Source organism: Crocodylus porosus, unplaced genomic scaffold, assembly GCF_001723895.1.
Source record: "Crocodylus porosus isolate Cpor-Errol unplaced genomic scaffold, CroPor_comp1, whole genome shotgun sequence".
NCBI classification, from domain to species: Eukaryota; Metazoa; Chordata; order Crocodylia; family Crocodylidae; genus Crocodylus; species Crocodylus porosus.
In genome coordinates, this window is record NW_017728948.1 from 52,088,618 (window position 1) to 52,106,455 (window position 17,838).

The 17,838-nt window shown below is 44.2% G+C and overlaps 1 protein-coding gene across 1 annotated transcript in view; it reads left to right on the plus strand.

Annotated features, from left to right (window-relative positions):
• Positions 1-17,838, plus strand: part of DCUN1D4 (defective in cullin neddylation 1 domain containing 4) — a 75,480-nt gene that overhangs the window by 21,799 nt on the left and 35,843 nt on the right. Inside the window, exons 4-5 of the mRNA XM_019553197.1 lie at positions 4,575-4,689; positions 16,574-16,665. Coding sequence (XP_019408742.1) covers positions 4,575-4,689; positions 16,574-16,665 — 207 coding nt within the window. The remainder of the gene's footprint in view (positions 1-4,574; positions 4,690-16,573; positions 16,666-17,838) is intronic.

The following is a 17,838-nucleotide window of genomic DNA, read 5'->3' on the forward strand; positions in this document are numbered from 1 at the left end:
TAAAACAAGACAGTCTGCGCAGGAAGTGTTCATATTAATTCCTTGGTAAGTGAACAAAACTCTATTAACACTTGCTTTAAAAGAACTGATAGACTTTATGTTCAGATAGAAAAACCAGATAAGGATCCATTAAACCAAAATACTTAAAACCCATGACATTGAACATCATCCAAAAATAAAAATAAAACATTTTTAAAACAAAACTTCTGTGTTTGTAGTTTCTTGTAGTTTGTAGGTAGTCATTCAGTAAAGTTCAATGAAAGATTTAGTCCAAATAAAACTAATAATCTCAAGAACAGACATGGTAGCTGACAAGACATTGTTCTTTAAGAGTACTTGGACATATATTAAAATCATAGAATAATAAGGCTGGAAGGGACCCCAAAGAATCATTGGGTCCAGCCCCCTGCATGAGCAGGAAAGACATCTGGGGTCAGATAACCCCAGCCAGGTGACCATCCACTCTTCTCTTGAAGACCTCTAGGGTAAATGATTGTACCACCTCTGAGGGGAGCTTGTTCCATAGTCTGGACATGCTAGTTGTAAAGAAATTTTTTTTTATGTTCAGCCTGAAACTATCTTCCAGTAGTTTGTAGCTGTTGTTTCTAGTTTTCCCCCAGGGTGCCCTGGTGAACAGTTGTTCACGGAGCCCCTGATGTACGCCTCTGATATAGCAGTAAGCAGCAATCAGGTCCCCTCTCAACCCTCTTTTCTTTAGGATGAAGAATCCGAGATCCCTCAGCATCTCCTCATATGGCTTGCCATGCAAGTCACTGATCATGCGGGTGGCTCTTCCCTGGACCCTCTTGAGCTTTAGTACGTCCTTGTTGAAGCGTGGTGCCCAGAACTGGATGCAGTACTCCAGCTGTGGCTGCATCAGTGTTAAGTAAAGTGGGAGAATTACTTCTTTGGATTTACTGGAGATTCATTGATTGATGCATGCCAGTTTTATTGGCCCTAGTGGCTACTGCGTCTCATTGCCGGCTCACATTCATGCTGGGGTCTATTGCTACCCCAGATCCCTTTCATTTGTAGTGCTGGTCAGGTTAGCGATGCCCAGCCTGTAGGTGTGCTGGGGGTTCTTCCTTCCCAGATGCAGCACTGCATTTTTCTGTGTTGAACCTCATCTGGTTCTGTTCTGCCCAACATGCCAGCCTGTCCTAGGTCTGCTTGTATCTGCAGGTGCGTCCGCACAACCCCATATCTTGGTGTTGTCTGTGAACTTGGCCAATGGGCTTTTCACCCCCTCTTCCAAGTCATTGATGAAGATATTGAACAGCATTAGGCCAAGTACCGACCCCTGGGATACGCCGCTGCCCACATCTCACCAGGACGACACTGATCCATTCATTTGGACTCTGTGTCCAGTTTTGCACCCACTTAATGGTCCCACAGTTGAGCCTGATATCTTCCAGTTTTCTGATCAGTACCTTGTAGGGTGCCAGGTCAAAGGCTTTCTGGAAGTCAAGATATGATATCAACCGCTTTTCTCTTGTCCAGGTGACGAGTCAGCTGATCATAGAAAGAAATGAGGTTGGTCAGACAAGACCTGCCTGCGACGAAGCCATGCTGGCTGTCATTCAGTATCATGCTTTCTGCAAGCTTGTCACATATAGCCTTTTTGATGAATGTTTCTAGGATTTTCCCTGGAATAAAAGTTAAGCTCATTGGCCTGTAGTTTCACAGGTCTTCACGCTTCCCTTTCTTGAAGGTGGGCACAATGCTGGCCCTCTTCCAGTCCTCTGGGATTTCTCCAGAGGCCCATGATTTTTGAAAAGGGGCTCCGTGACTACTTCGGCCAACTCTTGCAGCACTCTTGGGTGGAGTTCATCTGGTCCAGCTGATTTATATACGTCTAATTTCTGCAATTGATCGTACACCAGTTCTATGGCAGTGGTGGGAACTGTGTCAATCCTGCCCTGCTCCTTCTGTGCCCTACCTGGCATGTTGTTCCCCTTGGTCTTGTGAAAGACAGAAGCAAAGTAGTCATTTAGGAGTTCCGTTTTTTCCTGAGTGGTAGTGACCAGGTATCCTGAGGCATTGAGCAATGGCCCCATGCTCCCATTAGTTTTCCTTTTATTCCCTATGTAGCAAAAGAAGGACTTCTTGTTGTCCTTGATTCTTGTAGCTAGTTTTGTTTGGTTTCTGCCCTAGCTTGCCTAATCTGTTTTCTACACGTGTGGGCCGTTGTCAGGTAGGCTTCCTGGGAGGCTTCCTCAGACTTCCATTGTTTGCATGCCTCTTTCTTTTTCTGTAGGATTGCTGCAACTTCCCTGCTTAGCCAGGAGGGTTTTGTTGACTCTTCTGTTACTTTTTCTCCACAAGGGAATGGATTTTCTCTGAGCCTTAAGGATTGTATCCTTAAGGATCAACCATTCTTTTCGTGCTCCCTTTACCTATGGCCCTTGGTCTCTTGGGGCATTCTCTACTAGTATTCCTCCTTCAGATTTTTTTTTTGTTGTAGTTGCCTTACAATTTATGTGCTACCTGTGCTTACCTCTTCTCCCAATGGCTGAAAATTGAAAGGAGACAAATACTGACCAAGAATAAAGTGTAAGTTCTTAACAAACAGTAACTAGCCATTGGAACAATTCACCTAGGATGTTCTAGCTTCTGTCATCTATAAATAAATATTTTAAGTCTTTTTCTGGAAGAGATGCTATAGGTCGACCATCAGTTACCATCTTGTTGGCTAAAATACACTTGAATGTTAGTCACATTAAAATGATCTAAGTATTCTTTTTTCATTTGTTAAGTAACTGTTGGGGTAGAATTCATATGTCTTGTTGTCTTGTTCTTCTCTAACCAGGTGTTCAGTCCTGCTGTCATCTTAAGATTTTCAGTTTATGCAAGTGTTAATATTTCCTTTTCTTGGAAAAATGTGCTGGAATGTGACTTTAAAAAGTCAAGAAAAATGTATAGATAGTGCAAATCAAAATCTACAAATTTATGTAATGTAATGACTTCAGTTTCTTAAGTGTTTTAAGTCTATTGGAGCTTTAGACACGGTCCCTTGATTTGTTATCTGTTTCAGATGCATTTAATAGTTAAAAAAAAAAAATCTTAATTTATTATTTTCCTTTCATAATAAGATACTTCAGGTAGTGTTTATAGAACTGTGTTGCTTTTCTCTAATAGCTGTAACCAGGGACAAGCTCCTACTAACCCCTTGGGCACCTGAGGGTATGGATAGGTATGTTTTTGGAGCCATTTCCAAAGGGCAGCAGCTGTTATGTTCTAATCCTTACATGCAGATGAGCTGGGAATGATACAAATATAGCAAAACTATTCCAGCTTTAATACTGGATGAAGCAATGTCAAAGTTTGAAGAAGAGTGTAACATCACGAGCTAGGGAAAATTTTTTAAATAAAGAAAATTGTTTCTTTCTCTCTCAAACGGTGTGTATAAAGGCAAGGCCAAGAAAAGGGTAATGGGTAGAAAAGCTTGATCAGCTGAAACCAAGCCACTTTATGTTCATACAGAAAGCTAGCTTGAATACCTTACTCTATGGTGAATTTAACAAAAAGCTGTATTATGCCATACAAACGATGGCATCTCTATATATGTAAACGTCAGTATAAGCAATAGCCAAATTTCCTTAGACTGTTAATGACATTTGGGTATCCAAATAAAATCTATGCCTTTATGTTGGCTTAAAAAGGCCATAAAACTTTATTTTTGCTTTTTAAGATGCAAGTAAGTAACTACCCATTTAGAGGATTATTTGAGTTTATACAGTAGTATGAATAATCTTGGGTGTAATAAGAGCTATAGAGAAGGTGAATTAAAGATTGATCTTATCCTCTTTTGCAGTTTTTTGCAGTTTATTTAACTTACAACTAACTTTATCTTTTTGCCTTTGTGGTTTTCATACCCTCCCCATTTGTTTTTTTCTAATGTTCAGAGCTGTAATGACTCTCATGTTATCTGTCCTCCAACTTTTTCAGTTCCATGTGAGGGCTTTATTTCTGTTTGATATGGGTTGGACAGACTCTTTTTGAAGTTTGACAGTGTTGCTGTTAAGATAAGTGGAGCAGCCAAAGCGAAGTGATATCAGTGCTCTCTCATGGCAGCCCCTTTTTATAAAGCACTTCCTACTCTTTCTGAGCTACAGATAAAGAACTTTTTGTCTCAGAAATTAAATGGGAGAGGGTGGGTCTAAGAAATATTATCTCTTAGTTTTTGGGCTTACTCTTTATGTCAAAAAGTGATGGGCAAAACTGAGACATTCTGGTTTGAAAAAGCACCAAGAGTTGCTTCTCTAAGGCTCTGAAACAGACTGATTCAAGAAGAGATTAATGGTCATTATTTATATTAAATAGATTTGAAAACAGTACAAGAAACTGCAGTCTATTCTTGTATTACTTGTCAGACTATCTGAAATACCATCACATAAAAAACAAGATAGATTTTCTTTTGATAGTTGCAGTATTTTGTAACTTTAAAATTTAAGTTTTTTAATTCAAGTCAGTTTGCTGATCTTTAATTTTTCTCAAATGTACCTAGTAATGGACCTAGTTCCCTGTTTTTGAGCTGTTTCATTCCTTGTCTGGTGTGTTTATTCCCTCCATAGGAAGTCTTCGATCTTGCAGTTCATCAGACTGCTTTAGTAAAGTGATGCCTCCAAGGAAAAAGAGGAGACCTGCAACAGGAGATGATTTATCTGCTAAGAAAAGTAGACATGATGGGTATGTCACTTTAATGTGGGCTAAGATTGATGAAGTACCTGAAAATATCCATTACTAATGAATAATTTGTTTACTATTACTCCTAAGTAGCAGTAAAAATGGCACTGTCAAATTCTGTCTTTAAGTGTGGAGGAATGACCTTCTTAAGACACTGGTGATTTAGGAGATCTAAGTTCAGTTCTGTGCATGTCACAGACTTCTTGTGTGGCCTGAAGGGGAGAAAAATCTTGTTTAAGTGCCCAGCTGCAAAAAATAGCACAATACTTTATCTTGTCTATTTGAAACTGAGTTTTAGGAATGTGGGCTATCTTATCTTGTCATACCAGGAAAGACTAAGAAGGCCAGGACTCTTCAGCTGGAAGGTAGAAGACTGAGGATGGACATGATAGAGGTTTATACAATCATGAAGAGTATGAACAGGGGACTGTTTTTTATGAAGTCCCAGAATACTAAAACTGGGGGGCACCCACTGAAATTATCACGAGGCAGGTTTAACACTAACAAGAGAAGGTCTTTTTATGTAACATATAGTGGAATTCTTTACTAGTGGAGCTCTTTACTACAAGAGGTGGTAGAGGCAGATAGTATAGCCAGGTTGGAAAAGGGACTGAAAAAAGAAATTCATGGAGGATAGATCTATTACTAGCTGTTAAACAGAACAGTCAGAAATGCATTGTGTGGCATCTTCAAAACCAATGATCATGGATGCCAGGGATTGTAATGGATAGGGGATAGACCAGGCTATACCTTGTTCATATGCTATCCTGCTAAGGCCACTCCTGCCACTTTCAGCAACAGGATCCTGGGCTAGGTGGACCATTGGTCTGAACACCTGTGGCACTTCTTATGTTCTTATTGTAATAATCGTCTTTTAAATATGTCATGTTGTAATAATGTTGTGTGCCTCAGTTTCCCTGATGAGGCTGTACACAGTGAATCAGGGATTAATAAGCAGTGCTATTAACATCATGGATCCTAATTACTGAAAATCCATTTTGTCTGACCTAGCAACAAAGGACTTGAATAGCTGTTTTGACATGCCAAATGAGCTTGGTGTACTCATCCTTTGGAGGAGATGCCCCAGAAGTATAAAAGGGTGGATACTGAGATAAGCATGACAATGGATGGAGCAGTTTCAAGAAAGCAGGCAGTTGGCTGAAGAGAAGAGTCCAAAGAGAGCAGCTTTTGGGGCTTGTTAGCAGTGTTCCCTCTTAAGGTGTAGTGATCCATGAATGCCCTGCTTCAATCCATGAGTGTGCTGCTTTGGTCTATGAGTGTGTTGCTTTGGTCCATTCCCTAACTGGTCCTGCTTCCCCCTTTAATATTAAATATTATACTGTGTACCAGATGCATTCTTTAATATTTGTCTCAGTATATTTATTATCTTGTTAGATGTTTTTCTTTAAAGGCCCAATTCTGCTTTTAATTTTCATTGTTGTAAATAATAGAAGAAACTAGCTGTAATACCCACATGCTACCTTGTAATCATGTCGATGTGGCCAGGATTAAGATGTAATTAATACTTAAATATGGGCAAGCATTTGAGTTCTCTGTCTTCAGTTACCAAAGAGCTGACTTTGTCTCCAGTACCTTTGTTACATGAAGTGTGTGTACCTCCCTGTCATGTCTCTTGGATCCACATGCAGGCTGCTCCCCGCCTCCGTGCCTCACTGCAGCCTTTAAAAGCGGTGTGGCGCCAAGTGCATCCTGCTGCTGGGCAGATCAGGCAGCGAAGCACATGGCATCACTTTCAAAGGCTGCAGCAAGGCATGGAGGCAGGGAGCAGGCAGAGTGCGGAAGACCCGTGGGGCTGCTGGGGTTTGGTGTGGGAGCTGTGGGGCTTACAGCACAGGGATGAAAGCTAAGATCAGGGTGAAGCCAGTGGGACTTGGGGGCGAAGCTTGCCTGAAGGGGCTGGGGACTGGAGCAATTCCCTGGAGCCAGTGCAACCCGTGTGGTGCCTAGTTTGGTCCCCGCCTCTGTCTTGCCTCAGGGAGGAGCCGCTGCCTGCTCTGCACTGCCAGCATGGAGGAGGAAGGGGCGGGGGTGATGATTGCCCACTGATCAGTGGCCCAGCCCTTCACGGGCTGCTCCGGCTGGGGCTGCGCTCTCCCTCCCCACGGGAATGCTGGTGAGGAGAAAAGTGGAGCAGAGCAGCCCCCACGCAACCAAGCAGTAAGTGTCCCGTGTCAGCCTTGGTGCACAGCATTAAAAAGTTACTGCGCGGCAGCGTTTTTTATTGTGTGCGGCTGTGCACATGCGCAGCTTAGAGGGAACCTTGCTTGTCAGGTGAATAGGAGAGAGAAGAGCTATATTAACTGGGCATGTTCAGGGTTGTGCAGGCTGGACTTGGATCAGAAGAACTAATTCTGCCTTTAAAAAAGGCAGAGAACCTCTGGTTTGGTAATCTTTACTTCAATAAATGCCTTGATTGAAGAAGAGTTGTCTGTTTTGCTACTTAAAACATTTGGTACTTGGAGACTGGACAAGGCCAAGAGGGTCCCAGACAAGCACTCCTCTTGTGGGGGGAACCCCATTGCACTGTTGTTATGAAATGAAGTGGTGTCCTTGGCATTGGCATCAGATGACTTAAATTGTTGCGTGAGCTGGAGCTGCTTGTGCATATTGGTGAGACTCTGGATAAGCAAATTTGAATGATGCCAGAACTTCTGCCAGTTGTTTGGTATTCTGTCAGCTTCAGGTCCAGTCAAGATTGCCTTTACCATTAATGAGGACCTAGTAGAACCACTTAAAACTTGTGGCTGACACCGGTGATTTTAATACCAGCAGTAAAACAATTCAGATACCACTGCTTCCAGTCACCCAACCTAGGTTCTTCTGACACATAAATTGTATAAGATAAATAGACCTTAAGTAGCTAAAATGCTGAAACATTTTGATTCCCTGGATCCTCCTTTTTCCCTTTTGTAGATGAGCACTATATTTGCCCTTTTCCAATCATCTAGGACCTCTCCTAATTGCTGTGATTTTTCAGAGATGGTGGCCAGTGGCTCTGAAGTCACATCAGCCAGCTCTCTCAGCACTGTCAGGTGCATTGTGTCCAGTCCCATGTACTTATACACGTCCAGCCTTTCTAAATAATCCCTAAACTGTTCTTTCACCACTATTGGCTGCTCACTTTTTCTCCAAACTGTGCTGCCAGGCACAGTAGTCTGGGAGCTGACCTTGTCTGTAAAGACTGAGGTAAAAAAGGCATAGAATACTTCAGCCTTTTCTGCATCATCTGTCACTAGGATGCCTCCCCTATTCAGTAAGGGACCCATACCTTCCCTGACTTGCCACTTGTTGCTGACATACTTGTAGAAACCTTTCTTGTTACCCTTTATGTCCCTTGCTAGCTGCAACTCCAGTTGCACTTTGGCCTTCCTGATTTCATCCCTGCATGCCTGAGCATGCTCTGATACTCCTCCCTAGTTGTTTTTCCAAGTTTCCACTGTTTGTAAGCTTCCTTTGTGTGTTTTAGTGCACTGAAGAATTCCCAACTAAACCAAGCTGGTCTTCTGCCATACTTGCTAGTCTTCCTGCACATTGGGATGGTTTGTTCCTGCTCCCCCAGTAAGCTTTCTTTAAAGGTTTTCTATAAAGTCCCCTCATGACAATGGGAGAAGAGGAAGAAAATAACTTGTGGTCAAGATAGGCTTGCAGGTAGCAATTGATGTCAAAGTTACATTCATGGTCAGCACGCTGACTATGCATTAATCAACAAGCATCCCAAGAAAGGTGCAGGCCATGATGGAGTACTTGTCCTTCTAGGACTCAGAGCTGTTCAGGATGCGCTGTCTAGGGCAGTGGTGTTCAACCCTTTGGTCCCTATGGGGCAGATGAGTGATTCAGGGCTGGTCCGTGGGCTGGATCAGGCTACATGATGCCTTGGCCCAGCCTCTGTACACCTGGATTGGGCCCTGCACTGGCTTTGCATACTGGGATTCATGCAAGGTCACAGACCATTCCTTGTGCATCAGGAAGGGTCCCCCCACAGTCCCACATGCTAGGATTGGGCCTTGCTATGGCACACTGCCCCCACTTGGCCCTGTGTACCTGTACTGTGCTCCACTTCCTGGGATTCAGCTTCATGGTGCCATGAACACCCAGTCTAGCACTCAGGCCCAAACTGTCTGGCTTGCAGAGTTCCCCATGGATCCAAAAATTTGGCAGTAGGGGAGCAGCAATTAATGCTGCCACTGCTTCCCTGCCACCAAATATTTTGTACCTGAGGGAAGCACTACAGGCCAGATGATAGGCTCTGTGGGCTGGATCTGGCCTGTGGGATGGGGGTTGAGCACTCATGCTCTAGAGATGCCTATACCTAGGCATCCTTTGGACCCAGCTATATCATCCCTGCCACAGCCAAGATAGTGAATAACACCCTGCAACCCCAGACTGATGTAATATTCCAGAAAACTCCCTTGTCAATTGAAAAGTCCTTGTCAATTCTCAGAGATCCTTATCACAGAAGTGTGGATTTGTTTCTTCTAGAAGTCATGGAAGCTTCTCCAGATATTTCTTTATTCCAAAATATAAATTGGTCTTTATCATACTCTAAAAACTGAGGAAACTCAACAAAGACCTACATCACCCTAGGTTCAGAAAATACTTCTCTTTCATTCTGTCTCCCCCAGGTCAATACTAGTTTGCAGCTCTCAGCTGACAGGATGTGAACTTCTTCTTTGCAATCCACCTAGGTCAAAGAAAGTATCTAAGATTTACATTGGACCAAACCATTATTAACCTAGTTCTGCTCTTTTGACTCTGCACAGTGTAGTGTTTTTACTAAATACCTGGCCAAAGTGGTAATTTAAGGTTGTGGAGAATGTATATCCACCTATACTTGGATCCTTGTGCCCTTTCTCTGTTCTTAGAACTAACAGTCCTGATGCACCATAAGAACTTGTCATCTGTTTATGGGTTTGAGTGACAGTTTTAAAATAACTGATTTAGCTCCAGACCAGCAGGAACTGATCTGTCTGCCTGGGTACTAGTTTTGAGATTTGCAGCTAGTGATAAAATTGCTTACAGGGAGATCAGATGATTCTGTGTTAGAGGCTGCTAGGTCGTATGTTGACATGTACCTATGGATGCTTGTCATGAGGCCTGCAGTTTTTGTCAGCTGTGGCTGAGATCAGTGCATTTCTGCATGATCCAGAGACATTGTCCTGTGTTGAATCCCAAGTGAATTCACTTGGTGGCTGGACCCATCAAATGAATGTACAAAGGGCTGCTATTCTTTGTCCTGTCTCTGCATGTTTCATGGATGTCTTGGAGTCAAATTGGAGACCATTTGAAGATGTAACAGGTGTGGTTCCAGGAAGATCATCTGGCACTACCTTACTGCTTCTGCTTACCCATATCTCCATGTACTGCTGATTCCTATCTCCAGAGACAATTTGAAAATGGTAAATTTGGTAGTGAGAGAGGAAGTGGCTGCAGTAAAGGGGGTCTGTGTTAGCTCATGTCTGTTGGATACACCAACACCTCCTTCCCACAGCAGCAGAATATCCCATGGGGAGTGGGGTGGGGGAGCATGAGGCTCATGAGTGGCCTGGGGCTACTGGGATGTGACCCCCTCAAACTCATAGCTACACTGCCAGCTGTACCTAGCACTCCTACCGCCCCACTCTGGGAAAATCTGCCATTAGCTAGATCCAGTCTCTTTATTCACTGAATCCAACCCAAGCACAGTACGTTACCATGCCCTGCCCTGCGGAATAAAAATTTCTCTAGGACCTTGTTCATATTTGCCATTTATTTAGGAACCACTCGGCTGGAATCTGTGTCATCATAGTCCTCTTAGAGCAGGGGTGGGCAATTATTTTGGGCAGAGGGCTGCTTACCAAGTTTTGGCAAGCTGCCAAGGGCCATATGGGTAGCCACGCTGCCTGGCCACCATCTTGGGACCAGATGTCCTGACCGTAACCTCTGACCTTTGGTGCCTGAAGTCCCTCCCCTTACCCCTAGAAGTACTCCTTTGGAGAAGAGGGTTTGCCAACTTAGGGAAAAAAAAACAAATTACATATTAAAAATCAAACACCCATAATAATATATTTTAATTTAATTAAATAAATATTTTTGTCCTGATTTGTGTGCATTTGTGGTGTATATGCAGAAGTGATTACATATGGGGATTTGTGGGGATGTGTGTGTGTGGATATGGATATGGGTATGGGAGTTGTGTAGTGCGGAGTGGCTGACGGGCAGGCAGGAAAGTGGGGAAAGTGGTGGGGGAGAGTGGAAGTGAGCGGGAAGCGAGTGCAGGGCCAATGTCTGGCGGGCAGGCAGAAAAGTAGGGGAAGTGGCAGCAGGGAGTGGAAGCAAGTGGGAGCGTGGGACCAATGTCATGGGGCCAGCTATGACAGGGCCCAGAGTGGGGCGGTAGGAGTGCTAGGTGCAGGCTGGTAGGGGTCTGTGGAGCTGGGCTGGGCTGCACCGGCAGGGAAAGGGGGGAGCTGGCCTGGCTCCATAGAGCCCCTGTTGGCCAGGACCCTATGCTCCTGCTGCCTTGCTCTGGGTCTGGCTGACGCTGGCCCCAGGACACTAGTGCAGGCCCCATGCTCCTGCCTGGCTCCCGTGTGCCCACTAATTCCCAGTGCCCGTGCCCCAGCCCCAGCCCCACGTAACAGGCGGAGAGCAGTGCGCAGCCCCAACCCTGTGCGCATTGGCAGGGAACGAGCTAGTGCTCAGCATGGGAGAAAAGCACTCTCCCCTCCCCCCCCCCCCAAGATTGGTGCTCCATGTTGCAGCTGCTTGCAGCCCACGCAGGACTGTCCTACCTCTCTGCCATGCCACTGCCACCCCGCAGGGCAGTAGTAGCAACGGAGAGCAGGTACAGGCAGCTCTGCGTGGGCTCCAAGTGGTGGTGGGGAGAGGAAGGGGAGTGGCAGTTTCCCCCCACCCTGAGCACCAGTTCGTTCCACAGAAACTGCTGCTTGGTGTGGAGGAAAGCATCCCCCCTGGTCACTGCTGGGCAGTGTTTGCTGCAATTGCACTCCAGGAGCTTGCGCTTCGCTAGGTTGTGGTGTGGCAGCTTTGCTGCCTCTGTGCTGCCCTGTGGCTGCTCTGCATGGCCACTGCTGCCGCGCTGGGCAGCACACAGGCCATGGTGAAGCAGCCGCACCACAGCCTAGTGTGGCGTGAGCTCTGGGTGGGCGGTTGCAGTAAACCTTGTCCAACGGCGGCAAGCAGGGGGGCCGCTTTCCTCTACATCAAGCAGAAATTTCTAGGGTACAAACCAGTGCTCAGCATGGGGGAAAAGCAGTTCTCTCGCTCCCTGCTGGCGATGCCCCATGCTGCTGCAGCCCATGCCCTGTTCTCTTACCACCCCACTGTGGGCCCCGCTGGTGCTGGCCCCAAGACACCTGCACAGGCCCTGCACTCCTGTTTGCTTCCACTCCCAACTACCACAGCCGCTTTCCCTCCCGCCAGCTCCTGGCTACATGGCTGGACCGTGGAGCTCACAGGAGGTGGTCTGGCCCTGAAGACTGGGGAGGTCCCTGCAGTCCTCCACCCACCTGAATTTTCTGCACTGGTGCGACCATGAAAAGCTCCACAGTCCCCAGCCATAAGCCCCTACTAGGCAGGGGCTTCCGGCTTGTGGGGGGGGGTAGGGCAGGCCCTGCTGTTGCAGGAGCCTGCTGGGGCTTTCCCTGGGTCCTACTGCCCCTGGCTCCTGTCATCTTTGACAGGAGCCAGGGGCAGATAAATTTTAATTTTCTAAATGTTTTGAGGGGCCCTGTGGCCCAGATAGAATGGCCTGGTGGGTTGGATGCAGCCTGCAGGCTGTATTTTGCCCATCACTGTCTTAGAGCTTCTGAAGTTGCCTTTTGAATTAGAAAGAGTGCTCAATATATCCCCTTATCCCTTTAGATGCTGTTTTGTGGCTCTTAGCTTGGAGAGTTAAGGGATTTCCAACTCTTTGGTAAAACAGCCTAGCAATACCTCAGGCATAATCTTAGAAAATTAGGGTTGGAAGGGACCTCAGGAGGTCATTTAGTCCTAACCCCTTGCTCAAAGCCGGATCATCCTCAGCTAGATCATTCCAGCCAGGGCTTTGTGGAACTGGGCCTTAAAAACCTCCGAGGATGGAGATTCTACCACTTCTCTAGGTAAACCGCTTAAGTGCTTCATTACCCTCCTAGTAAGAGAGTTTTTCCTAACATCAAACCTAAATTTCTCTTGCAACTTGAGGTTATTGCTCCTTATTCTGTCATCAGCAACTAGTCTAGCTCAGGGGTGAGCAAAATGCAGCCTGTGGGCCAGATGTGGCCTGCCAGGCCATTCTATCTGGCATGCAGGGCTCCTAAAATATTTAGTAAATTAATATTCATCTGCCCCTGGTTGCCTGTCATATGGCCCTCGATGACTTGCCAAAACTCAGTAAGCGGCCCTCCATCCAAAATAATTGCTTGTCCCGGCCTAGCTCCATCCTCTTTGGAACCACCCTTCAGGTAGTTTGACAGCTGGTATCAACTCCTCTTTCGGTCTTCTCTTCTGCAGTCTAAGCCCAGTTCCCTCAGCCTTTCCTTAGAAGTCATGTCCCCCCAGCCCTCTCACCATTATCATTGTCCTCTGCTGGAATCTCTCTGACTTGTCTATATCCTTTCTGTAGTGTGGTGGGGAGGGCGTGTCCAAAACTGGACACAGTACTCCAGATGTGGCCTTATCAGTGCAGAATAGAGGGGAATAATTGCTTCCCTTGATCTACTGAAGATGCTCCTACTAATTTAGCCCAGTATGCTGTTAGCCTTCTTAGCATCAAGGGCACACTGTTGACTCAGATCTAACTTATTGTCCACTGTAACCCTCAGGTCCTTTTCTGTACAGCTGCTGCTTAACCAGTTGGTCCCACACCTGTACCAGTGCATGGGATTGTTCTGTGCTAAGTGCAGGACTTTGCATTTGTCCTTGTTGAACTTCATGAGATTTCTTTTGTCCTAGTCCTCCAATTTGTCTATGTCACTCTGAAGCCTAGTCCCACCCTCTAGCATATCTGCTACTCCCCACAGCTTGGTGTCTTCCACAGACCTGTTGAGAGTGCACTCCATCCCATCTTCCAGTTTGTTAATCATCTAGAGTGATGAACCCATCCACCAAATACCCTAAAGGGACACTTTTTGGAATTCCTCTGGAACCAGTGAGTCAACTGAGTAGTTGCCTTCTGAAGCTATGGAAGAGAAAATGGAAGAAAGTGAAAGAGAAAATGCTGCCTACTTCGAATAACTTCAGAGTCATGCTATATTACTTCAAAAGGACTAAGTCTTTTAGGACATTCTTTTATTCTTTTCTATGACTCTGTGTGGCCAGTGTATCAAAAGTCATCAGAAACTTGGAGCAGAGAACGCTGAAGCGAATTACACAACACATATCTATCAACCATTAGATGACTAGCTATTCTTTTCCTTCAAAAATGTGGAACACTTTGGCAGCCTGCCTGTTTCAGAGATGTGCCTGTTTGAAATGTGCTTTACAATGATACAGCCAACTTCATTGCTATACAGTAAAAGTCCTGTTTTCCAGCATTTCCCTAACCAGCATTTCTGTTAACTGGAACTTCCGGATGGCTGGCTGGATGCAGGGGGGAAAGCTTACATGTGGCAGCTGCTGCCGCCACTACTCACCACCCCGTGCTGTTGCCACTAAACGTGCGGCCACCACTCCCCACCCCTCCCTGGCTCCAGTCCGGCTGGCAACCTCTGTATCTCAGGTAACCAGCATTTTTAGATTACTGGCACCCCTCATTCCCTACCTATGCTGGAAAACAGGACTTTTACTGTACTACGCTTTTTACGTTACTGTTGAAGTAAATGCCAAGGGGACATCCAAAGGGGATACTGTTTTGCCTAGTCACTTTCAGTAGGATCTGTATATTAATATAGGAATTTGAGTGGTTACTCAACCTACCGCAGGGTGGATTTGATTTAAATCAAATTGATTTAAATCATGATTTAAACCAGGGGATTTTCAACCTTAATTAATAAGTGTACCCCCGGCTGCAGGGTGGGGGACGTGTGGCTGGACGTGGGAGGGGAGGGATAGCATGGGGTGGTGGGTGGTGGTGTTCCGTCCCTGCCCACCAGCGCATGCCCCCTAGGGCCTTCACAGGTACCCCTGATTAAACCACGATTTAAATCACTTGTCAGGAAGTATTGATTTAATCATTGTTTTCTACAAAAAGTGCATTCTTGTTTGATATAACGTTAATGCACATTATTCATAACTCAGAGATAGATGTAGATTTTATTTTAGAAGGTACACACTATACATTTGAAAGCAATGATTTATTTTGATATTTTTTCAGATTAATTTTGCAGCTACATCAGAAAACTGAATCATGGTTTGATTACTTTATTTACCAAAACTAATTGAATCAGATACTTGTGAAGTCATTGGGAGGTGAACTATCTCCAATTCACTAGATTAATCATGGATATTTGGGGGATCTTTTTGCCATGCTGTATTAGGAGGACATCAAATGAGCACTGCAGCTATATGTTAATAGCTTCGGGATTTCTTCATTTTCATCTAGATTTCTTCTCATCTTTGATTTCTCCTCTTTTATGGCCTGGCAAGCCAGCTGCCATGATAGGTTTTCCCTTCTACTACACCATTCCTTCACTAGATCTGAAATCATTAGAGCGGTTGTATCTCAGAAACTTATCCCTCAAGACTTCTGGCATAGTCTGCTCAAAATGTTTCTCTTTTGTTTCTTTTCCCCTCCCTCTTTGCGTTTATCTCAAGACTCTTCCTCTTGTCCAGATCTGCTTCATCCCCAACAACCCTCTATTCATTTAACTTCTTGAAACTTTGCAGTTTTAGAGAGAGGTAAGGGCTTGACTCTGTGTACACAGACTTACAGAGAGACAATGGCGCTGCTGATGAGAGATAAAAGACCTGATTACCTACCCATCTTCATGTACTGCTGTTAATAAGGATGTTATCCCCGGAGATGCAAATCAACAGTTTGAGAACCGAAACTAAGCATCACCAAGATGCTTAATGGGATCTTCTAGAGACAGAGCACTAAGTCCTGTTGGGTAGAGTGGTTTTCTTTAATCTTTACTAATCTGTAGAGAAGCCTCTAATATAGTCCATGGCCTGTTGTGACCTATTTATAAAACTTTTCTAAAAAGGTTACATGAATATATTGTCTCAAATAATATCTAATTAGAAGTTATAATCCCTATTCCATGGTGATATTTTCAACCTTTAACATATCTTAAATTAAAACTATCTTTATATAGGTTTATTTTTTAAAGCATCTTAAAAATAGGATTAAATTGAAAACATCTAAGTAAAAAAAAAAATCTGGTTTATTTATTTATTTATTTTTAACTGTTGATTTTTATCCACCCTGACCTACAGTAAAGCTGGTTCTTGAAATGTCAGTTTGGATTCTGCAGCCTACCTCAGTCCCTGCTTTTGGAGACTTTGACGGTTTGGGGTTTGGAGGAAACTAGGGGAGGGTTGTGGATCTCCACCTTTCTGCCCTCATATAGGATCAAAATGGGGCACGGATGGTATATTCCTAATGGAAGCTGCTATTAAAGTGTTTACCTATAGTTGGGACTACCGGCACTGCAGTGTCTTGATGAATCTCTGTTACTGCATAAATAATTTCTCTTAGTGCTTGTGATGGCATGCATGTGATGCTAATTGGAATCCCAAGTACTTTATTCAGCTTTTGAACAAACATAGTATTTACTTTTACTGGTACTTAGTTATGCAATCGTGCAAATCATTGGATATGACATGGTCAAGATACTAAGAAAAATGCTAATATTTATACTAATCACTACAAAAATGGTATTAACTATTTCTTGACTAAAACAGTTCTTAAATTAACTTATTGAATTGTTTTCTTTATTTTTAGCATGTATAGAAAATATGATTCAACTAGAATAAAAGCAGAAGAAGAAGTCTTTTCAAGTAAGAGGTGCCTAGAATGGTTCTATGAATATGCAGGTAAGTTGATCTGTATAAATTACCTACTTTTGATCAGTGTTTAAATTGTATTGAAATTTAAGGGCAAATATTAAGTTAACTTTCTCTCATTCTTTAGGTGGTTCTAATTTGAATTGACAGCCTTGTTGGTAAATCAGAGTTTTTAGGAAGCAAATCTTTAAATATTGCTTTTATAACTTGAAGCCAAAAAGTTCAGGATACTCTAGTGTCTGATGGAACATAAAGCACACTGGGATAAATATGTTAGATCACAAAGGGACCCTTCAAATAGTATTTCATTGACTTTAAGCTACATGTAACTAAAAAAACAAGCTAGTAACTTACCTTTAAATACAGTCAACCTTTTATATAGCAACGAAGTGTCATACTTAATTTATATTTCTATCTGAAATATCTTTCTCTTGAGTTTAGTGCTCCTGTCAGAAAGCATGGGTCATATTCACCAATTGCTTTGCTGCTGAGAAACTTAGACCCCTGCTGTTGTGGATCTGTTTTCAAACAGAGGTTGGGCAGCCACGTTCAGTTGGTCACTGCTATCTCTTGTTTCAGTTCTAAGCAGAAAACTTAATTTGTTGCTCAGATCACATATCCCAGAAACTTTCCCTTACAATTATTTTTCATTATTAAGGATATGGGTCATTATGTTTCATATTCTAGGTATGGATGTACATTGCATTTGTAGGGCTACAAAAATAGCATAAGCTCTACTGAAGTGTTGCTGGATGAAACAGCAGCTTCTCTGTACTGCTACATTTTGTAGCTCCACGTATAATGTGTAAACACTATGGAGTCTCACAGTCTTGCGGCATTCCACAGTACTGTTTCCTCTCCTACCCCTCTCTCTTCCTCCCCCCAACAAGAGGGGAGGGAGGAAGAGTGAGGTGGACAGTTACCTAATGCTCCAATATTGTCTTTCCCCTGGAAGCTGGGCAGTGGGTGGTAGGTTTGGGGGACCTGGAGCTGCTTCCTGATCACTGACACTCCTGTGTTGAAAGGGATGTTTTTTTTGTGGGGGGGCGCACAGGTAGTATACTGCTCCACTCCTGGGGATTGGGCACTGTTGTGTGCTCACTGACAGCCCTATCACACCTCATAGTTTCTAGGGTCGGAAGGGACCTGAGCAGATCATCGAGTCTGACCCCCTTCCATGGCAGGAAAGAGTACTAGGGTCAA